A 23,472-nucleotide genomic window follows, 5' to 3' on the forward strand; every position below is an offset into this window, starting at 1 on the left:
CAGCACACACAGATGGATCCCAGGGGAAAAAAGCAGAACAACTACATTAGGGCATGCTGCTCAGAGCTGGCATTGTGAAGAATTTGAATTTTGAATTTCGTTAGAATTTTGGACAAGGACTCAACCAAATCTAGAAATCAGAGTTGCAGGGAAAGCAAATACTTACAGATTGTTGTGAAAACATTGGTAAAGCAAAAGTAATCCACAGCATTGAATGACAGGAGATGATACAAGAATTGCTCTTTCTCATCATCGCAGCGGAGGAACGCGTAACGCTTGTAGAGTTTTCTGACAAAGCAAAACACATAATCTGTCACAGTAACAAGATGCTTCCAGTGAAATGTTTTCTACTGTGCAAATTTATTAGGTACACTATGAATAATGGGCAAGCAATTACAAATGAGAAGCGATACTGGGAGAGTCAGGAGTTTTCAGTGTGCCAAGCTACACTGAGTCTCTGCAAGGCTGACATCTCCAAAGTGAATCAGCCCAGTTCCCATTATCTTCCACCCCTCAAATGTAAGATTTGATTTAAGGGTCTTCTCCCATCCAAAAACACCCCAAAACGGAAAAGGAATTTTGCACTTTCTTGAAAAAAATTCTGACTTCTTTTAGCCACGTTATGGTTAAAATGACAGAACTGAAATGAAGAGAGTTCTCCTAAGTTACTTCTGAGCAGAGGGTGCCATGGGAGAGCTCTCCAGCACATGATGTGTGACAGAAGACTGTTCTCAAAGGACATAAGGCAAAAACTGGGGCTATCTGCTTGTATTTGGCTATAGCTGATCACCCAGGGCCTACAGCAACCTGCACATTAATCCAGGGAATAGTTCAGTGTTGATAGTACACAGCTCCTGACATAACCAAAATGACAGGCATGCAAAGGTGACAACCAATAAATAATACAAGTGTTGGGCACAATCATAAAAGAAGAGCATGCCAAAATATATCAAAATCCAACTGATGCTGCAGGAATTTCTAAACCCTCCAGAATGCAGGAATTAGGTATTAGAAATGCTGACCCAGCCATGGACAGGTTGTTCCTGCCAGGAGGGCAAGCTGACAACTCCCCTCAATTTCAGGTATCAATTTACAAAAAAGTCAGCAAGTCACAAGACAGAAACTTGCAAAACAAATCTATGATAGTCAACATACAGGCATGTTCTCATATAACAAACCTGACACTAGAGACTGACAGGAAATGTTCAATGAAAATAAAGAGACTGAGCCTTAAATTAACCTAACCTGCCTGTAGCCACAAGAGTGGCAAAGCCACAGAAGTCTCACAGGTGCCCATGTCTGTGTTGCATTTGCACAATCTGAATCACATGTTTGACAGCCTGTCAGGGTATGTGTTGTTCTGTCTCTTCAAAGGGTAAGGTTTCTCTGTTCCCCTGGACACACAAAGATCTCTGGACATGTGATTTCTCCTGTTCCCTTTGCAGACTAGAAAAAACCAAAGATGTAACATTTTCCTTATATTTGTTGACAAATGTCAAGTAAAGAGAATGGGATATTTAAAATATCTAACAGCTGCTTCAAAAGGAACAGCACATAATCTTGTTAACTGTAAACTGGCAGAAGTTGCTCCATTACTTTTAGTACCTCACTGAAATCAGCACTGCTTCCTCTAGAAACAAGTGGAGCACACTTTCAAACCACACTGCCTAGAACAGCTCTCTAAGGAGGATATCTAAATATGCAGCACAAAGCACACAACATTGCAGAGAACTGATGTCATCCTGTACAAGTTGTCCTTTGTCACTGTCATTTTAAACATACTTTTGCTGCAGTCTCCTTCTGTTCCAGAGAACCAGAATCTGCCTGATAGAAGAAGAGTACACTGGCCAGTGTTAAAAGAGGTTTTTTCCTTCTCTTTTGTGGGGGTACATGGAGAGTGGTGGTGTGTGGAAAGTCCTCTCACAGCACAGGCTCTGCATGGAGCAAGCACTGCTAAATTTAACCTGATCCAAACTGTTGACTTCACTGGAAAGGCTTAGCCTTAATTTGGACATAGAGGCAGATTTATTAGCTGTCCTCTCTCCATCCTTCAGCTTTTCCTTATCCACTGAAGGTCACAGCTTCATCAGAAAGTCCAACATAATACAAGACAGGGCAAATATCAAATAATTAGCTTCTGGGGTTCAGGGGGATTGGGGAAGCATTCCTTGGAAGACAGTGAGTGGAAGGAGAGGGAAGGAAGAGCAGACAGCACAGGTTAAGCTGTGTCCAGAAAGAAGTCTTCAATTAAAGTTAATGACAATTACTATGGCTTTAATTTCCACACAGTAAACACCGTATGCGATTGTTATGAAAGCAAATCACTTAGGCTGCTGAGCAGGCTATAAATGTAAAACACATGTCAAGAGCCCCAGCATTGAATGCTAATTCCCAAACAGCTCACACACGTGGAAGGCCAGTTTGTTCCATGCCTTCTGCTAAGCAGATGCAAAAATAGGATTTTTGAAACCAAACAATCACATAGATTTTAATTTTTTTAAAAGCTTTGCCCAAGATAACCCATCTTACTTTGTGAGTTCATGATCTGAAAGCAACTGTTTCAGATGCCTAGAGAGCAACTTCTTTTCCATAGAGAGGCGAACCCAGGCTCTGGCCTTGCCAACATCTGTTTTGATCTCACTTATGTTCTGGATATGCCTGGAATAAAAGAAAAAGACATGCTTGGTGTTGTCAAAGCATGACAGCTCTTTTGAACCAAGCTCAGCTGAAGTTTTCCAAAGAACACAAAATATCAGGTAAATTATAGGAAAAAGAAACATAATCACCTTAATATTCAGCACAATAAAAAAATCCCTGCAATCTAGCTCAAAGAGAATAAGAGCCTGAAAAGGAAATATCTGCAATGCAGTGCCCTATTTACAAAATTCTAAACCAGGCCCATTGTCTCACATGATTTAGGACTCATTCTGGACCTTATCTCTGCAATATTTATGGCTGAATGCTTTGGAAAATTAAACACTGTCTTTGCATGCTCAGTAGAAGCTTTTCTTGCACACAAGGCACAAATGGTATATTTTAATAAGGCAGGCAAATCCTCAATTCACTCTTCTCTACTGAAAAAAAATGGATGCTCTAAGGGAAAAGAAGGAAAAGGCAATTCCTGCCAAGCTTGCTTCAGAAGTTCTGCATATTGCTTTTTCAGTGTACTGAAAAGAAGGCATTGGGTAGAAGTTGTAGTTTTATTCACACTACAGTACTGAATGTTAGATAAACCCATTCTTTAGATCAAACCAGTTCTTTAAACTGCATTCTTCCCTGAGAAGCAAAAGTGGACTCAGAACTATACAACCAACCCAGCAATGACTGGGAGCACACAAACACTACACCCACACCTCTGTGGGAATTAAACCAATACACAAAACGTTAAAAATATGAAAACTCTGTCATGGTATTGCCACAGGTTAATAGCTCTGACAATATAAAAGCTCCTCAGTATGAAACCTGTTTCTGTAAAGGTCAATGAAAATGCTGAACTATCTACTTTAAAACAGTTCAACAGGTTCCTTCCCCAGAGCCCCCTCCTGCTCCATGAAACTATAAAGGTTCTTGGATCCATCATAAAATATTTCACATAATAAACCAAAAGCTTGCAAACCTGCAGAAAGGCAGCAGTAAGCAAACAGAGGCTCTCCAGCACAACAATTGGAATTACTTACAGTAATTAAAAATTAAATTAATAATTAAAGTAATTAGTATTACTTAGCTTCCTGAAGGACTGTATTAACCTGAAATCCCAGTAAAGATCTAGCAATTCTGCATTTCACAAAAGCTGTCATATTATAAGGCCATATTTTTATTTACAGCTTTGTGCAGAAAGAAGCCATGACTGTAAAGCAATAGTTGTCAATTCCAACTATCAATTTCATCTAAAATTATCTAAGTGCCTTCCCTGAAGTGCACAGGATGGTGCACAGCAGACACAGAAACAAGTGTGCAAATCTCAGGGGGTTTCTGGGCTGTTTAACAGTTCAAACTCACCTCATATCCTGGATGAGAGAGATTCTGAGAGGTGACATGGCTGGACTTGTATCAGACTTTCGTCTTTCTGAATCAAGAAGTATTCCTAGATTGAGAAGAAAACAATTTCTTGTAAAGAGAAATCCATCTAAAGATTCTACAACCAATATAAAAAGAAGGTGAATTAATGCCAGTTTGCACTCTTGTACTACTGGTGACTCTGTGAAGGTACTGTGGTGTATTTCCACCCCAAATGACATGAAAATCTAACAAGCTACACAGATGGTTCCACAGATCAGCACAGACTGAGCACCAACACATCACTGAGCTTAGATTCAGCTGAAATTGCTATGACACCAAATGGCTTAAGACACACAGTAATCAAGTATTGTTTTCTAATGACTGCCCTGTTTTCTTGCTGGGCAGTAACCCTGAGTGGCACTGCTGACACCAGAGAACAATGTCAATATGCTGTACGCAGTACACCAGACACCCTGTGCTTCCTGAGCTATTGCTCTGCACACTCCTGTAGCACCACTACTTTTTAAATATTACACTTTGGGGTTTTCAAGCAATATTATTGCTTTTATCTTTGAAATTACGCTCCAGAATGAAGTTCTATGTTGAATACAGTCCCTGCCCTCAATCCCAAGGTGGAAAGCATAGAACTGACTGTGACTTATTCTGATACACAAAACCACTATGAATTAAGGGACATTCAGGAGACCTTAACATTTCCAAATCTATGGTTTTGGTTGCTTACAGGATCTTGTGCACATTACTAATACTCAAATATTTGCTTACAGCAGCTTTAAATAAAAAATAAAAGGCACCCACTGCCTCTCCCAAACCTACTGCTCTCTCCAAATTTATATGCTAGGCCCCCATCTGACACAAGAAGAAATGCTTAAAAATTACATTAATAATCCTAAAAACATATTATCAGTAGATCTTATGCACAATATTGCTTCTACTACAACAGCTGACCCAACAAATACTAAAATATGTTTCTCCAGTTGAAGTTTTTAATTGTAAGCCCCCTGTTCAATTGTTTTTCAAGCCATAATGTAAAACTTCAGAGTGTACAGCAAAATTTTCTGTGCTTATACTTGTTTTCCACCCTGACCCATAAGATTATTTTCTCTGCCAGTCATGCAGGGCCTGTGTGTCTCATGGAGGGTGAGGTACCAGAGCAATCCATTTCAAAGCCTGTCTCTGAAGCATCAGCTATTTCTGGGTTTCTGACTACCATGGTAGTCAGATCCCAGACCCAAACAAGTGGGCACAATACAAACCAGTTTATTTTTCATAAAACATACTGAGACAACATATCAGGCCCATATTAAACCTCTAGCAACCATAACACTTGACTCAGTTATATTGAGTGAAGGGTATTTCCAAAGGGGAAAAAAAAAACTCTGCTTGGTGTAAATCTGCAGGCAGCTCTTACTTACAGCTTTTAATCATCTTCTTCCAGCAGATGCCAATCTTACCTGAGGTACTGAAGCTGCCTGATGTGGTTCTTCTTTGTCTGTTTTCTAAGTAATGTAACAGATGAGACCACAAAGCAGACTTTCCCTAAAATTAAAAAATATTAGTTAATCACTACCAGCTGAATTTAAAAAAAAAAAAAAAAGAAGTCTGAAACATCATTGAAAGTATCAGCCATGACAAAAACTTGCTTTAAAGATGTTTCTCCCTATAAACCCAATGGTAAAAACCAAAAATAAGACAAGAGTGGGAGGAGCTTGGGAGCTGTAAAGAGGCTGAGAAGGAAAAGCAAGAGTCAGACTACTGGGATCTAATGATTCTGGTAACAGGAAAAAGTCAATGGAACTGCTTCCCTCTTAGTTAATAACCATGACAAGAGAACATTCAAAGGCTTGTAAAATGCTGTGGAGTTTTAAACCTGAGGCTGTGACCTGTCCTGTGGGTCTCTCCCTGCCTCTCCAGCAGTAAATGACAAGGGACACAGAGCCAGCCTGAGCAAGACTCACCCAGGCCAAGCCCTGCTCCTCTCAGGGTAATTCAGGGCTATGGATAAATTCTGCCCATTTTTACAACCTCTAAAGATTCCCCTCAATTTCATCAGCAAAGCACCTGCATAATCACAAACACAGTAAGGTATCCCAAAATATAAGCAGGACAGTGAAAGCTTATCAGCAAAAAATACCCCAGTTATACACACTGTAAAACCAACTTAAAAGTCAGAATTTGGGATGTAATATTTGGGCCAAGATAAATCCATCATATGATGTTAAAAGGTGCTCCTTGCCCATTATTACTTTCTTAAACCCCTGGTGGCTTAAAGCAGAAAGTGAGAAAATCTTTCACTGGGAAAGATTCTTGGATCCATCATAAAATATTTCACATAATAAACCAAAAGCTTGCAAACCTGCAGAAAGGCAGCAGTAAGCAAACAGAGGCTCTCCAGCACAACAATTGGAATTACTTACAGATAATTAGTATTACTTATCTTCCTAAAGGACTGCATTAACCTGAAATCCCAGTAAAGATTTAGCAATTCTGCATTTCAGAAAAGCTGTCATATTATGAGGCCATATTTTTATTTACAGCTTTGTACAGAAAGAAGCCATGACTGTAAGGCAATAGTTGTCAATTCCACAGTATCAATTTCATCTAAAATTATCTAAGTGCCTTCCCAGAAGTGCAGTAATGATAGTTCATCTTGACTTTTTTCTTTTTTAAACTATATTTTAAATTCTCTAACCATTTCCATCCTATAGCTCCCTGCAGCTGACATAATGAACTATTGACCATGAGGGATTATTCCAGAAGTGGCACGCCTCCAGAAGTATAAATCCTAGTGTCTGTAACATCTGTGATGACAGAAATCTATTAAAAATATGCATTCAGTGGTAAGGATATAAAAAAATCCATTGTGTTTTGTGTGTACCTGACAGATACAACATGGAAAGCCAAAACTGCAAGTCTTATTACAAACAGATAAAAAAGAAGATGGAAATACCACCCAGCAAAGAGTTACATCCAAAACTGTGTTTTCTCCCAATAAACACACACATGCACACACAGTCTAGGGTTCAGCAACCAGCTGCCATGGCAAGGAGAACTGCAACAGATCACAGAAAGCAGCAACAAAGGGTCCTGCAGCAAATTGATGCCAACAACCATGATGAATGTGAGGACTCATGCAGTGTCTGCCCGCTCCTTCAGCACCGTGGACCTCTCCTTTAACTTCACCAAATAGCAATGATGAGGCAAGCTGGATCTATAAGGGGAAGGAAGACAGCCTAAGGAAAGTAGTGGGATAGAGAATGGGCAAGGGAATAACCAAAGCCTTCTGAAAGTCCAGACTACTTCAGTCATTAGATCCTACATCACAACCCCCTGCATCGCTCGGGACAACGGAAGGCATGGATTCCCTTTGCATGTGGAGAAATCAGTAGGTAGCTAATGTAGGACTACTGGGGGTCATCAGCAGGGAAGAGGTAGAAGCAGGGATTGGTGGAAGGAAAGCCATCCTCATTACTATGGTCAGTTGAGAAAGAAGAGTCTTCCTTGGCTCATTATTGAAAAATAAAACAAAATCGATGTATGAAACAGCAGGCTTTTGCATATTTCATAAAGGCCAGAGCACACAGAACTGGTGGTGCTTTTTTACTTTTTATTTTTTTTAAACTCTGGATCATACTGTGATCATACAGTGAGATACACTGCACTTCCTCCATCAGGCCTCTATTCTATTCCACCACTGTATTTATTCCACCATTCAGCACTGCTTGCCAACATCTGCAATCAATCCAAAGCATTAACCTTATGGAGGGTTGGCCGTCTGGTGCTCTGAAAGGCCCAAATCTGGGTTGAAGCAGAGTATACTGATGCTCTGTCTTCTAAGACGAAAGCAGTACAGCTTCTATCCTAAGTGATATACAAGAGGGAAGGGAGAGAATCACATGATAAATCTTCACATAGAAAACTGTTGTATAGTTTGAAGGAGAGCAGAGTTAAACACTGGTGTTTGGCTGCTGGGAACAGAGGTACTGGATTACAGTTGTCTGGATTATGAACATATATTCTTTAAAAAAAAAAAAAGTTATAATCTTCTCCACCCTTGCTACTCCTTTGTACAAAGGAGGAGTAAAGTTGGTAAAGGCCCTCCAAACTCCATCTTGTCCCACAAGTGACTCCAAACAGAACAGCAAAACAATTATTATTTTCACACAAAACCCCAACACCTCTAGCTAGTGATCTTGTAACCATAATTTAAGCACCCCTACATTACCCAGGAAGAACCAAAACAGCAAGACTGTTACTTTGCAGTACTAAATTATCCTTCAGGAAAAAAATTCCCCCATCCCACCGACAGCACCTTTAGGATAGGCTGCCTTGTAGCCAATGTAACTTCATTAACAAAAATATTAAGAACACAGCAATAGTTGGGTTTTTTTTATCATCCTAATAAAGAAAACTACCAAAACCCACCAAACCAAATGAAAACCCTGGGTTAAATGGAGAATCTTCCAAGAAGTCATCTGTGGAACACATCTACAGGTACACTTGCACATATCCCACAACACGGAGACACACAGGGGGTAGGACCTGACATAAACAAGACTGCAGGACACACGAGTATTTTAACACATCTACATACACACTAAAGGTGTCCTCTGAAAGCAGAGAGGAACAGCATAACACAACTTCAGGAAAGTGTGCTCTGCAATGTACAGGAATATTTATTCCTCACCTGTTTGACTTGCAGGCCGTGGCTCCATATTCTTTCCAAGAGGTCACACAGACTGGCTATCAGGGTGTTCTCTTCCACTCCTGTGATATTCACTTCACCATGACCAAGCTCCACGGCTTCTCGACCCATTTTCTCAACCAACATCCTCTTAGTCTCAAAAAGACAAGGCAAAGGAGAGGTAAATCTCTCCCAGAAATTTCCAAGATCACTTTAAAATTCACTTTTTAAATGACCAATAAGGAAGCACATGCTAACAAAGTTTTGCAGAATAACTGGCTGTATATATGTGTTTCTGGCATTAGTGCATACCTGCCCTTCTTTTATCCCTGGTTTTCAAGCCAGGACAGCAGCAGTGCTCATCTGTTTTTCTAAAAAAAGGGTTTGCAAACGGGCACATCATCCTCCACAGAATAACCCCAACAAAGGGAACAGCAGGTCACACATTAACAAGCTGGATGCTCAGCAGCAAGCCCCAAAACACAGATCTTGGGTACTTTGGTGACTACTGGATGCACTCCCCAAGAGCAGGACACTTTGTCCCTGTCCTCCCAGGAGAGGTGAACGCAGCCAAGCAGCACAGGTATGTCATTCCTGGGAGATGCTGCTCTGCCAGAAGGGCATTTGGATTAAACCAAACCCATTCTGGAGTGCACCTCTTGAGCTTCCCCACGAGCCACATTCTCCTAAACTGTGCACAATTTCATACTGGCCAACAAAGCCTTCAAGAGTTCCTGAAGTACAGTCTTCCAGTCACAATATATTCATCATACAGCCAACTGGAGGAAAAAACGGTGAGGCCATCACTTCCACTCATCTCTTACAAATTTTTTCATCTTTGTTTCTATTCTAGACTTGCTTTCAAGTGAGGAATACTCCCTTAAGCACCTCTGCATAGTCTTGGTGAAAATTAAGTCCAAGTTAGTCCCTAGCTGCTTGTCCCCCTCAGTCCCTCTGGCAATTTCTCATTGTCACAGAGACAAATCCACCTTCAAAAGCTTTCACCATCTACTGTGCCTCTATTAAGGGATGGGGATTATTTGGACAGTTCCATAAAGTGAAATCAGAAGTAGATGCACATATTAAATAGAGTTTTATGAAAAGTTGTACATAATTACTCTATTACCTCCACTGACTTTAGGCAAGAAAATGTCTAATTCATAATTATTCTCTTTGCTGTATTTTTATAAACATTAACATTTACTTCAGATTAATATGTTGTCAAATATATACTGGTGAAGCATGTCTAAAAATTAATGTCAAAATTCTTTCTTAAGTGCTTAAAAATGTACTCCTCAGAAATGGAGTTATGAGAAAAGCTGCTGTATTTTCCCCACAAGCTTCTCTTTTGGACTATTCACTCCTGTTGAAATAGCACTGTCTCATTAGTTATAACTGAAATGTGCTATAATAGACTTGGGCAGCAGGATGGTAAAGACCCTTCAGAATATCCAATCTCTATCATAAATCTGCTTGATAAAGTCTCTGCTCCTTGCAGACTTTCTGAATACATTATCTCTTTATTAATTTCTCACCACCATACAAAAATCCTTATAGAGATAAAGCAGAAATAGATGGCAGAAAAGTGGGGGGTTCAAACATACTGGATACAAAATGGTCCAGAAAGGATGGATATGAGATACAGGATATAAGGTGCAGGAGAGCAGAAATATTCTCTTTTTTACCTTATTTCGGCATTCCTTCAACAAGCCTTCTACAAACTTCCAGTTTGTTTGTGCAATTACTGATGGAGAGAGGTTGGAGAGCTTGGGCTGCCGGATGGTGCTGCCCAGGTTCCTGGCTTCTTGGATGTATTTCTGGATTGGAGGAGAAAATGGACACAGACAAAAGTGCAAGTGAGACTACTTGGCTGAGAGAAAAAGGTAAATTTATCTTTATAACCCACACCTCTGGAGTAAGGAGGAAAGGATCTCCTCCTTCAGAAAAGGCCCCTTTTCATCCAGCATTATTTAGGGCTGAGACACTTAAAACTGCTATTTCACCAGAGGTCAAATCCCCATTTATACTGTCTACACACTATTAAAGCACATGTTGCTGAATTACAAAAACACAATACAAACTGCCAAGGATATTCAGATGCATAGAGATTCAGCTACTCCCTGCACCACTGCCAATTGTCTTTTTGATTTTTTTTTTCATTTAAATAAAAATCTGCAAAAACTACCCAGACCAAGAGTATTCAAGTGGCAGACTGGTCTACATGGGGACTGCAAGAAAACTGCTCTTTCAGGAAGCAGCTGCAAAATGCAAATGATAGCAACATCTCTCAGCTGTGAACCAGCTGCATTTTTGAGGAAAATTATTTCCTGAACCCACTCTACTTGAAAGTGCTCTTCTGCTCCTATTACTGCCACTGTTTTCAACCCAGAGACAAGAGTGATACGACAAATTTTGGAAGCCAGGTTGGTTGGGGCACAGCTAACTGAGAATTAGTGACACAAAGTCCTGTATAGGCACTGATGGAACACTCAGGATTAGCACCTATACAAAATTAACAGGAAACCTCTCCAGCTTACATTGAAATAATGACCAACTGAAATGTCAGTGAATAGATCTATCAAACACAAAGAGGGAAAACCCCACCTTCTCCACTATGAGAAGATGATATATCTTGAGCTATGATATATACATTTAATTATGCATCTTTATCCAGAACTATGATTACAGTCATATTGTGCATTGGACATACCAGATAATGCTCTGACACAGATTTTATAGAGGGCATGAAGGGCCAATCATGCTGGTCCCAGTATAAACATAACTGCAACTGAAGCTCTGACATGGAAAAGTCCAGGTGCTGGCAGGATAAGTTGGTAGCAAAAAGCCAGGCAGATGTAAAGTGAAAGTGGTAAGACATATGAAGTAATAAAAGCAAGCATGCAAAACAGAAAAGAGTGAAGACATAATACAATGCAGAACTCCCAAGCATTCAACACAAACATAAATTCGAAAGTAATGAATCTGAAAGGAAAAAAGAAAAGATGGTGTTAAATCAGTGGATTGGTGTAAACTCTGCCCTCCACTGGGCACAAATGTTTGCAAGTAAAAAGTCTCCATTGCACTGATTTTTGTTGGCTGCTGCAAAGCTTCAATTTTTTGACACCTCCTGCTCAGCCTGACCCCCAGTGTTCATCTCAAAAGAGCTCCCTCCCCTCTCTCAAGTTTACTGTGGAAGTCTGAGGTGCACCCCGAGAAGAGGTCCCTGTTCAATCACCATTATGTCCTCAAAGAGGTACAGCATACACCCCTAAAACAACAGCACTGTTACCACTGGCACTTGGTACCCCCAGCTCAGCATGTATTTCAAAATATTTATTCCTCGGATATTTTTTGCCTTTTGCAACAGAATAACTCCTGTAGGAAATGAACTTGTGAGGAATCAGCTAAAAAACAAAATAAACAAAACACCCCAGAGCCCAGAGGTAGATTTTTGCCTTTGTAATTAGCTCAGAAGATGACATGCTTTAACAATTGTGTTGTTTAGCACAGTAATGAGGTTAGAAATCAACTACTATTCATTTCTGTTATATCTAAATAAAAAGCACTTTAGAGCTAGCTGAGCATATGGAACATGTCAAAGCCAGAAACTACTCATAGAGGTTTTTTATTATGCAGACATTTTTCTGTTACATGGTCATGGATGACAGAGATGACACTATAATTCAACAAAATTTTAACAAACCAGTAAGTAAATTCCGGAACTGAGTACACTAGGAAGACAATTAAATCCATCACTACCACAAAAGGATGAACTGAACAAACACACTTGAGTTTCAAAACACTATCCTAACAGACACAAGACTACTAAAATTCCAAACTAAGCTTTTCTAAGAATATTTAACAAGGCAAGAGAATATTGTTTTCAATGAACAACACACAAACAAAAGCAAAACTCTGGGGTTGTATACAAACAAAAAACCTCTAATATTTTGAGCCAGTCTATTCTTGGAATTACCCATAAATCAACACCTGGTGTAACAGTTTGCTGTCTGTACTGTATGAATCAGAAACTGTACTGTAATTAGTTCACCTCACCCAGATCTTTCAAAACCACTTCACCACAAAGAAAAACTGTCAGCTGTAGGAGCAGCGGTGAGAGATGTTTATCAGCTCAGAAGGTGGGTAAATCAGCATCAGACTGCACTGTGCAAAAACAGGCAGCCACAAACGTGACAGTCTGGGTGGGCTTCACACTCTCACCTTAGCAATGAGGCTGTCTCTCACTTTGTCACCTTAAGACTTTTATTATGGTCTACAGAAGACAATTAGGTCAAAAGGCAATGCTCCTGATTTTAGGATGAAATTAATCCCTCTCTAGAGGGGGTTATCTTTCCTCTACAAAATACACAAAAGAAACACAGGGTGACTAAGTTACTCAGAGATGGGAAATAGTTGGCTGAAAACTATTAATTCTCCTCTTCCCACTCAACCCCTTTAAAAGAAAAAAAAAAGCAGAACAACTTGCAATCATATGATTATATTTTCAGAGAACTCTCCTATATGTGGGATGAAATAATTTTGTGCTGAGAGGGGGCAAAAATGACATAACTTTTATAATAAGAAAATTAAGTATTTTTGGTCTGGTACTTCATTTGTATTAAATACACTTAAGGGAGAGCAGACATGAACTGCAAGTAACTGTCTAGACATTTCATAAAGGTTGCAGAGCATTTCTCAGGCCATTAGGAAAGAAAAAAATCAGATCTCTAGAGCTGAGCAATTTTCACCTCTCTCTGGTCATTGTCCAGACGCAGGTGCTCCGTGTGCTGCTTCTGTCTGTCCTTGCGCCTCCACTGAGCAGGAGCATTCCTCTTTGTCCACCTACACGTGGGGAATAACACCAGCCAAGTGTCAGGAGGCAGGGGAAGAGGCAGAGGTTTCCAGTTTATTCTATACATTCTACACATCCTCAACATGCTGACATCAGTTACATCAGCCAAAGCGCAGCTGCAAACACACACAAAGAATCTCTGGAACACTGGGCAACCAAAATGTTTTAGAATATTAGATCACATACATTTGCTCTGTATTTTTCCTTTTTTTGTCACAATTCCAAGGACAATTTAAGCCTTGTCCCTCCTCCTTCAAGGTTTTATAAGAAAATATCCTAAAATATTTGCTGGTTCCTACATAAAATGAAATAAAGGGATCTGCTTTTATATTGACAATAATTGCAAGTAACTCTAAGTATACCAACTATCATCTCAAACATAAGAGAGCTTTCTTGAGTAAATTTGCTTCAAGAAGTCTGTATTTTAAAAAGGAAAAAAAAAAACCAAAACCAAACCAGACATAGCAAAAACCCCACCCCACATCATCTGATGTGCTCCAACTTGAAAAAAACAACCCCAAAACTGACTTTGCTTTCTAAGATCTCTGCTTTAGTGCTGTTCTATAGATCTTGCCAAGATTCAGCACCTGTTGCCTTAGCTTACTCACTTGTTGCTTGCTGGGCCAGTGGATAAAACATCAGACTGAAGCTTAGGGAAAAATCCAAGCTCGTATTTCCCTTGTCCAATTTTCATGTCCAGCAAGTGTGGGTGAACTGCAGTGTGATCTATTTTTGCCAGCCTTAATTCAATAGATTTCTCTGAAATAGTAAGAAGGTTAATTTATTTAAGGTGCCTTAATCAGACATGTATCTATAATCACATATCTTCAATTAAAAGCAGATGTCAAATTAAAGAAAGAGATGGAAGTTGCTTACTGATTTCAACAGGGATATTAGTACAAGAGTGTTTCTGACATCAAAGAATGCCACCAAAAGGAGAAAAATGTTTATCTTCTTAAGCTCAGACATCTTTCACACACAAAGCATGCAGGAAAACATCTGAGTTCTACTTCACATTAATTTCATCTCACATCTCAACATCACAGAAAACGTTTAGTCCCCTGCTTAAGCTCTACATCTCTGCTATTTTGGTCTTTTTTTTTTGAGGTTTCAAAGCACAAATCATTACTTAATCTAATGTCGACAACAAACAGCACTGACCAGTTGCACTAATTGTCAAGCAAGTGCCTCGTGGCCCTTACCAGCCTCATCAATGGTTGTGCACTTCTGATACATAGATGTGCGCAGGGTCGGTGTCCTGACATTCAGCAGCCTGATTTTATCCACCCTAGAATCAAAAACTCTCAAAACAGGGTCTTTGTCATCTTCATCATGGCACATAATCTTATTGTCAATGAAGGATGCAAACATTTGGGTCTCCAGGAATCTCGAGAGGAAAGGCAAGTAAGGTTCAGGCTGGTCAGACAAGAAAGAAGCCTAAGAGACAAGAAGAGATAAGAGTGTTTGGGAGTCTGCAAAGAGAGAGACACATCCACCAGAAGCACCAATTTTTCTGATCAAGGATGTATGAGAGAGCTTTGGTGCCACTTAAAGCCTGGTTTTATTATATACATCAATTCTATCCCCAAAACAGGCACTCTGTATGAAATGTTCAGCATCAGGACAATCACCTACTGTAGAGCACAATAATTGGTACACTGTGATTTTAGCATTTCCTTCATCTCCTAAACTTACAACAGGACCCCAGCAAACCCCACCATCAGTACTGCAGGTGTGCATATTTGGTACTTCTGGCTGGGCTCACAGCTTGTGAAATCAATGGGAATCTTTTCATGCAACTTGGTGGGAATCACATGAGTGTTTTAGCAGACAGTGCTGCAACAATCTTCACCCATGTGAGCTCTCCTGCTGACAAATATCTCCATCAAAGGAAACAGAGCAAAAATTTGAATAACTGGGTCTTATGTTTCTCTGCAAGAGTTATATTTGGTACACATGTACATAAGCATTATTTGAGGTCATGACTTAATTCATTAACATATTTGGCAATTCCGCTGGTTAAAAATCAGTTTCCACTTGTAATATTTAACCTTAATGTGGAGGTTAGCTAAAGTCAGTCTTTCTAAGCTATTTTTCTAGGGCAAGCTGCATTTTTCTACAGTATCCTTAAAAGAATATCTTTAGCTCTTTAAGTCTGTATTTGTACATACTCTTCTACATATCTAAGATGTGACTTTTTTGGGAACACTGAAATTTAAAGAAGAAATTACCATTTTGACAGTACAGTTTTCTATTTGATGGCCCAATACAAAAAGCCTTAAGTTTGAATACTGTCTTCCTCTTACACTGATGTACCTTTTTATTACAACTTACTTTATCAAAGTTTTGCATCTGTTCTCTGTTTGTAAACCAGGATTCCTTGTCCTGACTGGGCTGAATGACAAACACTTCATAATCTGCAAACATTTGTGTGAAGCGGTTGGCAAAAACTTCTCGAATCTGAATGTTCAGCTGGTAAATCTTGAATTCTTCTTCATCACATTGAATTTTAAGATCCTTTTTGCTACTGGTCTCTTCTCGTACCTCCAGCTGAACAAGTAAAGGAAAACACAAATAACTTGTATTGATGCTTTGTCAGGTATTCCAGGCATAGAAGATTTTCATCTGCCATTCAGCTGCTACTCTTCCAGTCAACATTTCAATGAAGAAAAATACTTACTGTAAAGAGCAAAATCAAAAAAATCCAGACAGAAACCTTTGCCTAGAAAATTTCTCATAATAAACCAAAACTTACTTCAGTATTGTTTGCACTGGATATGTTATAAATTTTAAAAGGGTAAACAACCATATACATGTCCATGTATGCCACTGACTTAACTTCCTCTTACCCTTCAATCACCTGCATAGGCTTTTCAGAGGTTCTTATTACCCCTAAAAAATTGTATATTAGGCAAATCTATATCTGGTGTCAAACAACTCCAGGTTCAGAACTGTTAAACACATACCAGCTTTCAAATGAAGTCAGAAATGCACAGTAACAAGAAGCTGTGCATGGCTAGCAGCCCTGTAGCCTAAGCCCTTAGCAGTGTAAATCACAATTCCCCACTACACAGCTTAGAGTAATCTTTAAGAAAAGAAAATGCATTTTCAGTTAAGATGTGGGCTAAAATTTATGAAAAAAAGCAATAAAATTAAAATATTCAATTCACAGGGGGGAAAAAATCACCAACAGTGACAGATTTCACTCTATTCCACAAAAGCTCAAAAAACTCCCAGGTCTTTCAGGTAGTATATTTTATGCACAAAGGGCTGCAATTTATTTTTTGTTGCACAATTTTAATCACTCAAAAAATCCAATCAGGATCACCATGAGCTGTGCATGTCCACTTGCTGGGAATCAGACACTCATGACTTCAAGAACATTAACCAGAAAAAAGCATCACAGTAACCCCATGGCAAATATATTACATATAAGCAAAATTACATATATTCTAGAAAAAATGAAAAAGGTATCAATAGAAACCAAGACTGGATACAAACTTCAGCATCATCTAGATATCAATTTTAGCCACTTAATTCATTAAAAAGTGGTGCCAATTTAGAATAAACCTTAAAACCAAGAATAAACAAGGCAAAGTGCTATTTTTAAACACATTATCTCAGTAAAGAATCACTCGGTGGATAACAAAAGGTTTTCCCAGATGCTGCAGGGTTAAATCCCATTCCCTCTCTCCCCTAAGCTTGTCCTTGTCTCTACAGGTGCTCACAAGGTTTGAGAACATGTTGATAAAGTTCCTTCTAGTAAAGACAGACATACAGCATCTTTGGGCCATGACTTCAGACCATCTGCCACTGCAGGACCAGAGAGAATGCAGCTCATTTCACACCTTACCTTTTCCAGACTCACACCTGTTCTTTTAACAAGTGCTTGGAGTCTTGCAATAGTCTCATTTTCCTTTAGCAGCTCATAGGAATTCAGAGGTGATCCTGCTATGTTCCCATTTCGTTTATCAGAAACCAGGTCACATGCTCTGAGGCTCTTCATCTTGGAGGCACTTTCACTGCAGTGCAGGTTTCCCTCAGGTGGAATTCCAAAAGCCATCAGTATCTCTGAAATTTCCTGAATGAACTCAAGTTTATTTGGAAACTGGGGTAGATCTTCTGGCAGCTCGATGAAATGGTTGTCTACATCCACAAAGCACAGGTTAGCCTGGGATTTAATTTAGAACAGGACAGCATTACAGCATCACTAAGCACATTATTCATCTTCGGGATTTCTGCTTATTTAAAGATTCAAATATATTTGCATTTGTTTGGTTATTTTGTAAAACAGAGTTGCCCCAACCAACTGAACTGGTTGGTTGGCTTTGAAGAATGTAACACAAGACTTACATTTCCAGGTCTTTTGAGGAGGTAACTGAGAACGAAGACTAATTTTACAGACATTTACTAAGTACAAAATAGATTATAACATAAATTAGGTACAAATGTGTGATTTTTTCATACATGTACAGGTAAATTTTCGCTACAGGATACGTACAATTCTATTTTATACATGTTTGTATGTAAACAGGTGACTGCCTGTTGTTGAGATTATCAGTGCATTTCTCTAAAAGATTTAGCAAATTTCAATCTCAAAGGTGTACTGATACTGCAGAAGTGCAATGAAGTTATCCTCTTTTTTCTGTAAGCAACAAAAGGCAATTGCCTAACAACTAAGACAATTCTTTCAATGAGCAAGTATTTTTCCAAGGGAAAAATGAAATGAACTAGTTTTCGTTCTGTTTTTCTGTTCTCCATCATTTTCCACCAAAAAAGACAAAGGTGAGGGGAAAAAAAAAAAAAGGAAAAGAAAAACCACCTATGTGGCTTCCACAGCAAGATCAAAAGAAGCTCTGCATCCTTCAAGGTTTACCTCACTCTTTATTTGGCAAGAAGGAAGGTTCCCCTTTTGGCTTCTGCACTGCAAAATCAAATGGGTTCAAGACATTACATAACTACACACATCACAGCAAGAACCCCAGCCATGTGTGAAACCTGCCCGGAAAGTTAAGAACAGAGAAGTAACTTTGCTCCTCTGTGGAAGCATTTCAGTTTCTCTTCACAGTAGAATCAACATGGACTGTCACTGTTCTGTTTAACCTTCACTGTACCAAATATTTCACTCAGATCATGGGCTACTTCCAACCTAACTGCATTGCATCATTCTAGGAGCCATACCTGAATTCAGGCATCACTACAGCTTGGCAGCAAAACCACCCTTCAGGTCTGTGAGAACTGACATATCTCCAGTTACTTCCTGTGATTCAGTAAGTGCACGGAGATGGAAGCACCACCACAATTTAATTGGAAAGAAACAATTAGAAGACATCATCCTCACATGGAATGAATGGTGAATGACCCCAGCAATCAGAGGTACAAGGAGTACTGGTAGGAATTTGCTGTGGGACTGGCCATAGGTAGACTAGAATAAGCTGTGCCTGACAAGATCTGTTCCTTTAAGTAAACTTATGAAAATATACATTTAGTACTTCTGACAGGTTTCTATAGCACAGAGGGTGTCAACTCTCCTTAAAACACAAATATCTTATTATGCTTAAACATTTAAACTGAAAAAAGAATTCCTAAAGCAGAACTCCACTGGACATATTGCACTAGCCTGCACACAGTCCAGTTCATGCCCTGCTACAATATTATCCATAGTTACAAATGAAAGCATATGTCCAGTTCTCTATTTCCTAATGTTCTACTTTTCAATATGGAGATTATTTCTTATGCTCAAAGGAAAGCATATAAAACAGTTTAATATCTCTTGTATAGATCCTTTACTGGACATTAAATCACAAACTGAATTAGGTGTTGCAAAAAGAGAATTAACAGATTGATTCTCAAACAGTTTCTAGTGCACCTTAGAAAAAGTTTTTCTTTTTATGCAGGGCAGGTGTGATTGCTGAATTCCCCTGACATCAGCACTGCTCCAAGGCAGCATCTGAAGCAAGCACCTGAATCGAGGAGCTTCAAGGCTCCCTCTGTAGCCATGGTTCTGTGACAATCAGAAGTCAAGTCAGCTGGTGTTTGTCAGAAACACTGCAAGCACTTCAGGACAGAAGAGAAAGGAAGCTTTGAAACCAGGCACAATGCCTACCAATCAGTGCTGAGGGAGAAACAAAAAGCATTGAATTTGCCTCAAGCAGTCTGCAAAATGGCAAGACAGACTCAATAAGAAACTCTTCAAACAGTTTAATTGTATTACTTCCTTTTACAACTTTCTTTAATTGATGCCATTCAACTTTCCTTCCTTTTTGGATCAGATTCTGCAGAAAACATCACTCTTGCTTAATAAGCTTGGTTGTACCCACAAAGCACTTGGTCTAAAAGAAATCAAACATTAACCTTACCAATGTAGAAATTCTAATCTTCACACTGAAATTAAACTCCTTGCCAATGGAAGAAAAAGCCAAATTCAATGTTTGCTAAAATTGCTTATAAATATCTGGGCTAACACCTGCTTAATCCTTCCAATGTGATTTTCCCTTCTGCAGGGCTCCTCTCTAACAGCAATACACACAGTTTAAACACTCTGAACTCCTAACAACGACTGTTTATCATGCAAGTTGTAATTACATTTTCCAGAAATTGGCATATATGGAAGCATTTTTTAAAAAAGTCAGTGTGCAGCAATACTCTAAACAGAGTGTAAAGAATATTTTCAGGGACACTCTGTAGTTATCCAGTGCCTGATTAATAGCACATAAGACAGAGGGCTACCCAGAGCACCATAAGCAAACATTCCTTGGGCGACTTTAGCCTCTCTGAACTCAGGGAAGCTGAGGTCATCCTCAAGAATTGCACACTAACTTCTGAAAAAGCCATGCTCCTTAGGGAACAGAAATGGCAAAAACATCTCCATGCACAAGCCCTTTGAGAGGTACCAAACCAGTATTTTTCTGTGAAAATGAAATGTGAAGTAAATCAGTGACAGACACCAGAGCAGTCAATCTCACTATGCTGCTACACTGTAGATCCAACAGAATGGAATACAGTAAGGATAGAGTGCTCCCCTGCTTAAAAACTAAGGAAAATTACAAGGCACTTATTATTTATGAAATCATGGTCATCCAAAGCATTTTGCATGCTAGCAACTGGGCAAGTACACAAAGCAGAAAAAGAAAGGAGTTCTTTGGCCACAAGGGTTTAGTTATTTTGTCTGGAGGCAGCACAGCTGAGTGGGCTGTGAACAGCTGACAGCTCTCTATGTGGATACACTATTATTTTACTCACAAAATGATTGATTTTACAAAACTAAAATGATATAGAGACAAGATACTTGGCAACATGTGTAAGTAGAGATATAATTGAAAGAGCATTCTTATATTAGTTATTTGGTATTTCAGGTCTCCAGAGCAGTCATATTCTTTTATTTGTTGCTTACATATCAGTTTTCTGATCAAAAGAAACCCCAAAACAGTAACACACCACTTCACTTCAACAGCAGCCTGTCACAGGAGAGGACACATTACATCATCTACAATAAAAGGTTCTCCTGAGACATTACACTAAGGAACAAGGATGTCACATCCTGACTTAAAAACCTGTCCTTCCCATCGGAAAGGGTGTAAGAGGGTGCCCAGGTGAAAGCCAGACAAACCTTAGAAACATGAATCTAAGCAAATCAATGATTGTGTAACTTAAAAACCTGTCCTTCCCATTAGCTTTCATCATTCCAAGTAAGAGGGTGTCCAGGTGAAAGCCTTACAAACCTTAGAAACATGAATCTAAGCAAATCAGTGATTGTGTACCTGGTTCCCTGAAGCCAACAGCACCATTTCCATGGCCTTAGTGGGGTCTGGAGCACACCCATCCATTGCAAAACCAAAGACAATTTAGTTTGACCTCAGGCACACTAAGTGCCAAAGCCCCAGACAGATCTAGCAGGGCCTGCATCAAGCTCACATCCTTCCTTTCAGCTCTGCTCAAAAGCACAGAAGGAAATTGTTTATCTTCTGCTTGAATAGAGCACTGAAAGACTGAAGCCCACTCATCTCCAGCCTGTATCACCTGTGAGCATTTGGCCCCAACCTTGCGAACAGCCACCCAGGGCACACAGCACCCAGAGAACAGGGATGTGCAGCTGTGCACACACATGGCTGGCTTGTGCCAAGTGTCTGCAGAGGGCCTGACTTCTGAAGGATGCTCCTGTGCCACTCCTGTAAGCAAATGGAGACCTTCTGCACTTACTGTCAGCACTGCTGTCCTTCACGCCAACCCAACATTTGGGAGTGAGAACAGCTTAGAGCCGAAAGCCATTGCAGCCTGCAGAAACTCCTCAGGTGGCTGTTCACACTGGAGTGCAAGGAAATATAAAACTGAGTTTTGCCAATAAGTTTGCAGTATTATCAAGGATCAAACCAGCAGCAGATAGCCTGAGAATGCATACAAAGCAGTGATTATCTTTCAATAATTATCTTGGTCTAATGTGTTGGCATCAGAAGGAAAAAAGGCTTTTCAAGAGACCTTTCTTATCTTCTGAAATAACATACAAAAATAAAAACCCACAGAATTTCTTCAGATTTAGTACTGAATCATACTTTTAACGGCACAAATAAAAACACTGAGAATATATATAATCTGTCTAATATTAGCAGAGAAAATGCATTTTAGGTTTTAAGTCTTTCAACTTTTCTAACAGGAAAAACTATTGCCCAAGACCCTTGGGATCACTTCATTAAAAACAGGCTTTTTAATGAGGCACTACTTTGATTTCACCAGTGCTGGAAACTCAGCATTGCTTATTTCCACAGAAAATAATTTCAATTTCTACCATTCTCCTAAATTAGAGTGGTGAGATATACATGCAAGTCCTGCTACATGAAATGGTTTAACTTGCTTGTTAAAAATGTATTTCTGTAGCACTGCAGAAGTTTCTTTAGAAGGAAATGCAAACACACATCAAAAAACCCAATCTTACTTCAGTACTTGCTAGGTTTGTGATCTGTGAGGAAGCTGCTAAAACCACTTTTATTGATCAGTTTCACTGATAAACAAAGCACACTTTTGCCAGCAACACCTGAGACAGCTACAGGTTCTTCCCTTCCCCTGTGACATCTGCAGCACCTCATTCTAGCACAGCTTTTCCCACGCCCTCCCCTTCCCTTCTGGGCTCCTCACAAGCCCCTGATGCAGCTGCCAGGGAAACCACAAGGATGCTCATGCACACACAGAGCCCTCAGAAAAGCAGCAGCACCTGTGAGAAGGAGCACTCTGCTGCTGGCACGCACAACAAACTCAACTCCACACCAAACCTCAGCACTGCCTGGTTTTACTGGGCTGCAGAGTCAGGCCTGGTGGTCTTCAATGAATTCTCCATCAGGGACTGCTCTGATGGACCCAAGGGATAACCAAAATTGAATTTTGTACTAACACAACTTTTTTGTTGGAGATTTTAATCATCATCTGCTGCAAGCATTAACTTCTAGGATACAGCTGGATTTCCATGCTGTAAAGCATCCCCTGGAAACACCAGATGTGACCCAAATATGGGAGGCTGCCACCAAAACAAGCCTTAGGGCATATGTGTGCAAGACTTACACCACACCAAATGTGAGTTGGGACAGACATATTCTCACATTATTAGCCTAAAAATATTCACCTAAAACACTTTGAGCAAGAGAAATTAGTCTTTTTTAAACTTCATTATAAAACCACAATGAAGAAGTCCACAGTGACACTGAGGGATCCATGCTGAGCTAGACAGCAATATTATTTTCTTCCACAATGCCCTTCAACTGAGAAGCACTAACTAGATTTTCTCTCAAAGCTCACCTCTTTGGCCCCTGCTTAAATCTGATATTGCTTTCTTTTACAGCAGCTGTCCCACACATCCACATAAATAGATTAGGAACAGAGATGCAGCTTAGGCAGTTTCAAGACAAAGAAAAATTTTTTTTTGCAGAACTCA

General features: G+C 39.6%; 1 protein-coding gene across 2 annotated transcripts in view; it reads right to left on the bottom strand.

Annotated features, from left to right (window-relative positions):
* Window positions 1-23,472, bottom strand: part of DENND5A (DENN domain containing 5A) — a 64,439-nt gene that overhangs the window by 11,510 nt on the left and 29,457 nt on the right. The window contains exons 6-17 of one of the 2 annotated variants that reach the window (XM_041464638.1): window positions 17,407-17,724; window positions 15,888-16,103; window positions 14,756-14,990; window positions 14,162-14,312; window positions 13,450-13,543; window positions 10,387-10,518; window positions 8,705-8,857; window positions 7,774-7,878; window positions 5,472-5,556; window positions 4,000-4,084; window positions 2,530-2,658; window positions 167-288 (exon numbers count right to left, since the gene is read on the bottom strand). In XM_041464638.1, coding sequence (XP_041320572.1) covers window positions 167-288; window positions 2,530-2,658; window positions 4,000-4,084; window positions 5,472-5,556; window positions 7,774-7,878; window positions 8,705-8,857; window positions 10,387-10,518; window positions 13,450-13,543; window positions 14,162-14,312; window positions 14,756-14,990; window positions 15,888-16,103; window positions 17,407-17,724 — 1,825 coding nt within the window. The remainder of the gene's footprint in view (window positions 1-166; window positions 289-2,529; window positions 2,659-3,999; window positions 4,085-5,471; window positions 5,557-7,773; window positions 7,879-8,704; window positions 8,858-10,386; window positions 10,519-13,449; window positions 13,544-14,161; window positions 14,313-14,755; window positions 14,991-15,887; window positions 16,104-17,406; window positions 17,725-23,472) is intronic. The other variant, XM_041464637.1, reaches the window with a different exon arrangement.

Source organism: Pyrgilauda ruficollis, unplaced genomic scaffold (genome assembly GCF_017590135.1).
Source record: "Pyrgilauda ruficollis isolate IOZ18807 unplaced genomic scaffold, ASM1759013v1 scaffold182, whole genome shotgun sequence".
Lineage (NCBI taxonomy): Eukaryota > Metazoa > Chordata > Aves > Passeriformes > Passeridae > Pyrgilauda > Pyrgilauda ruficollis.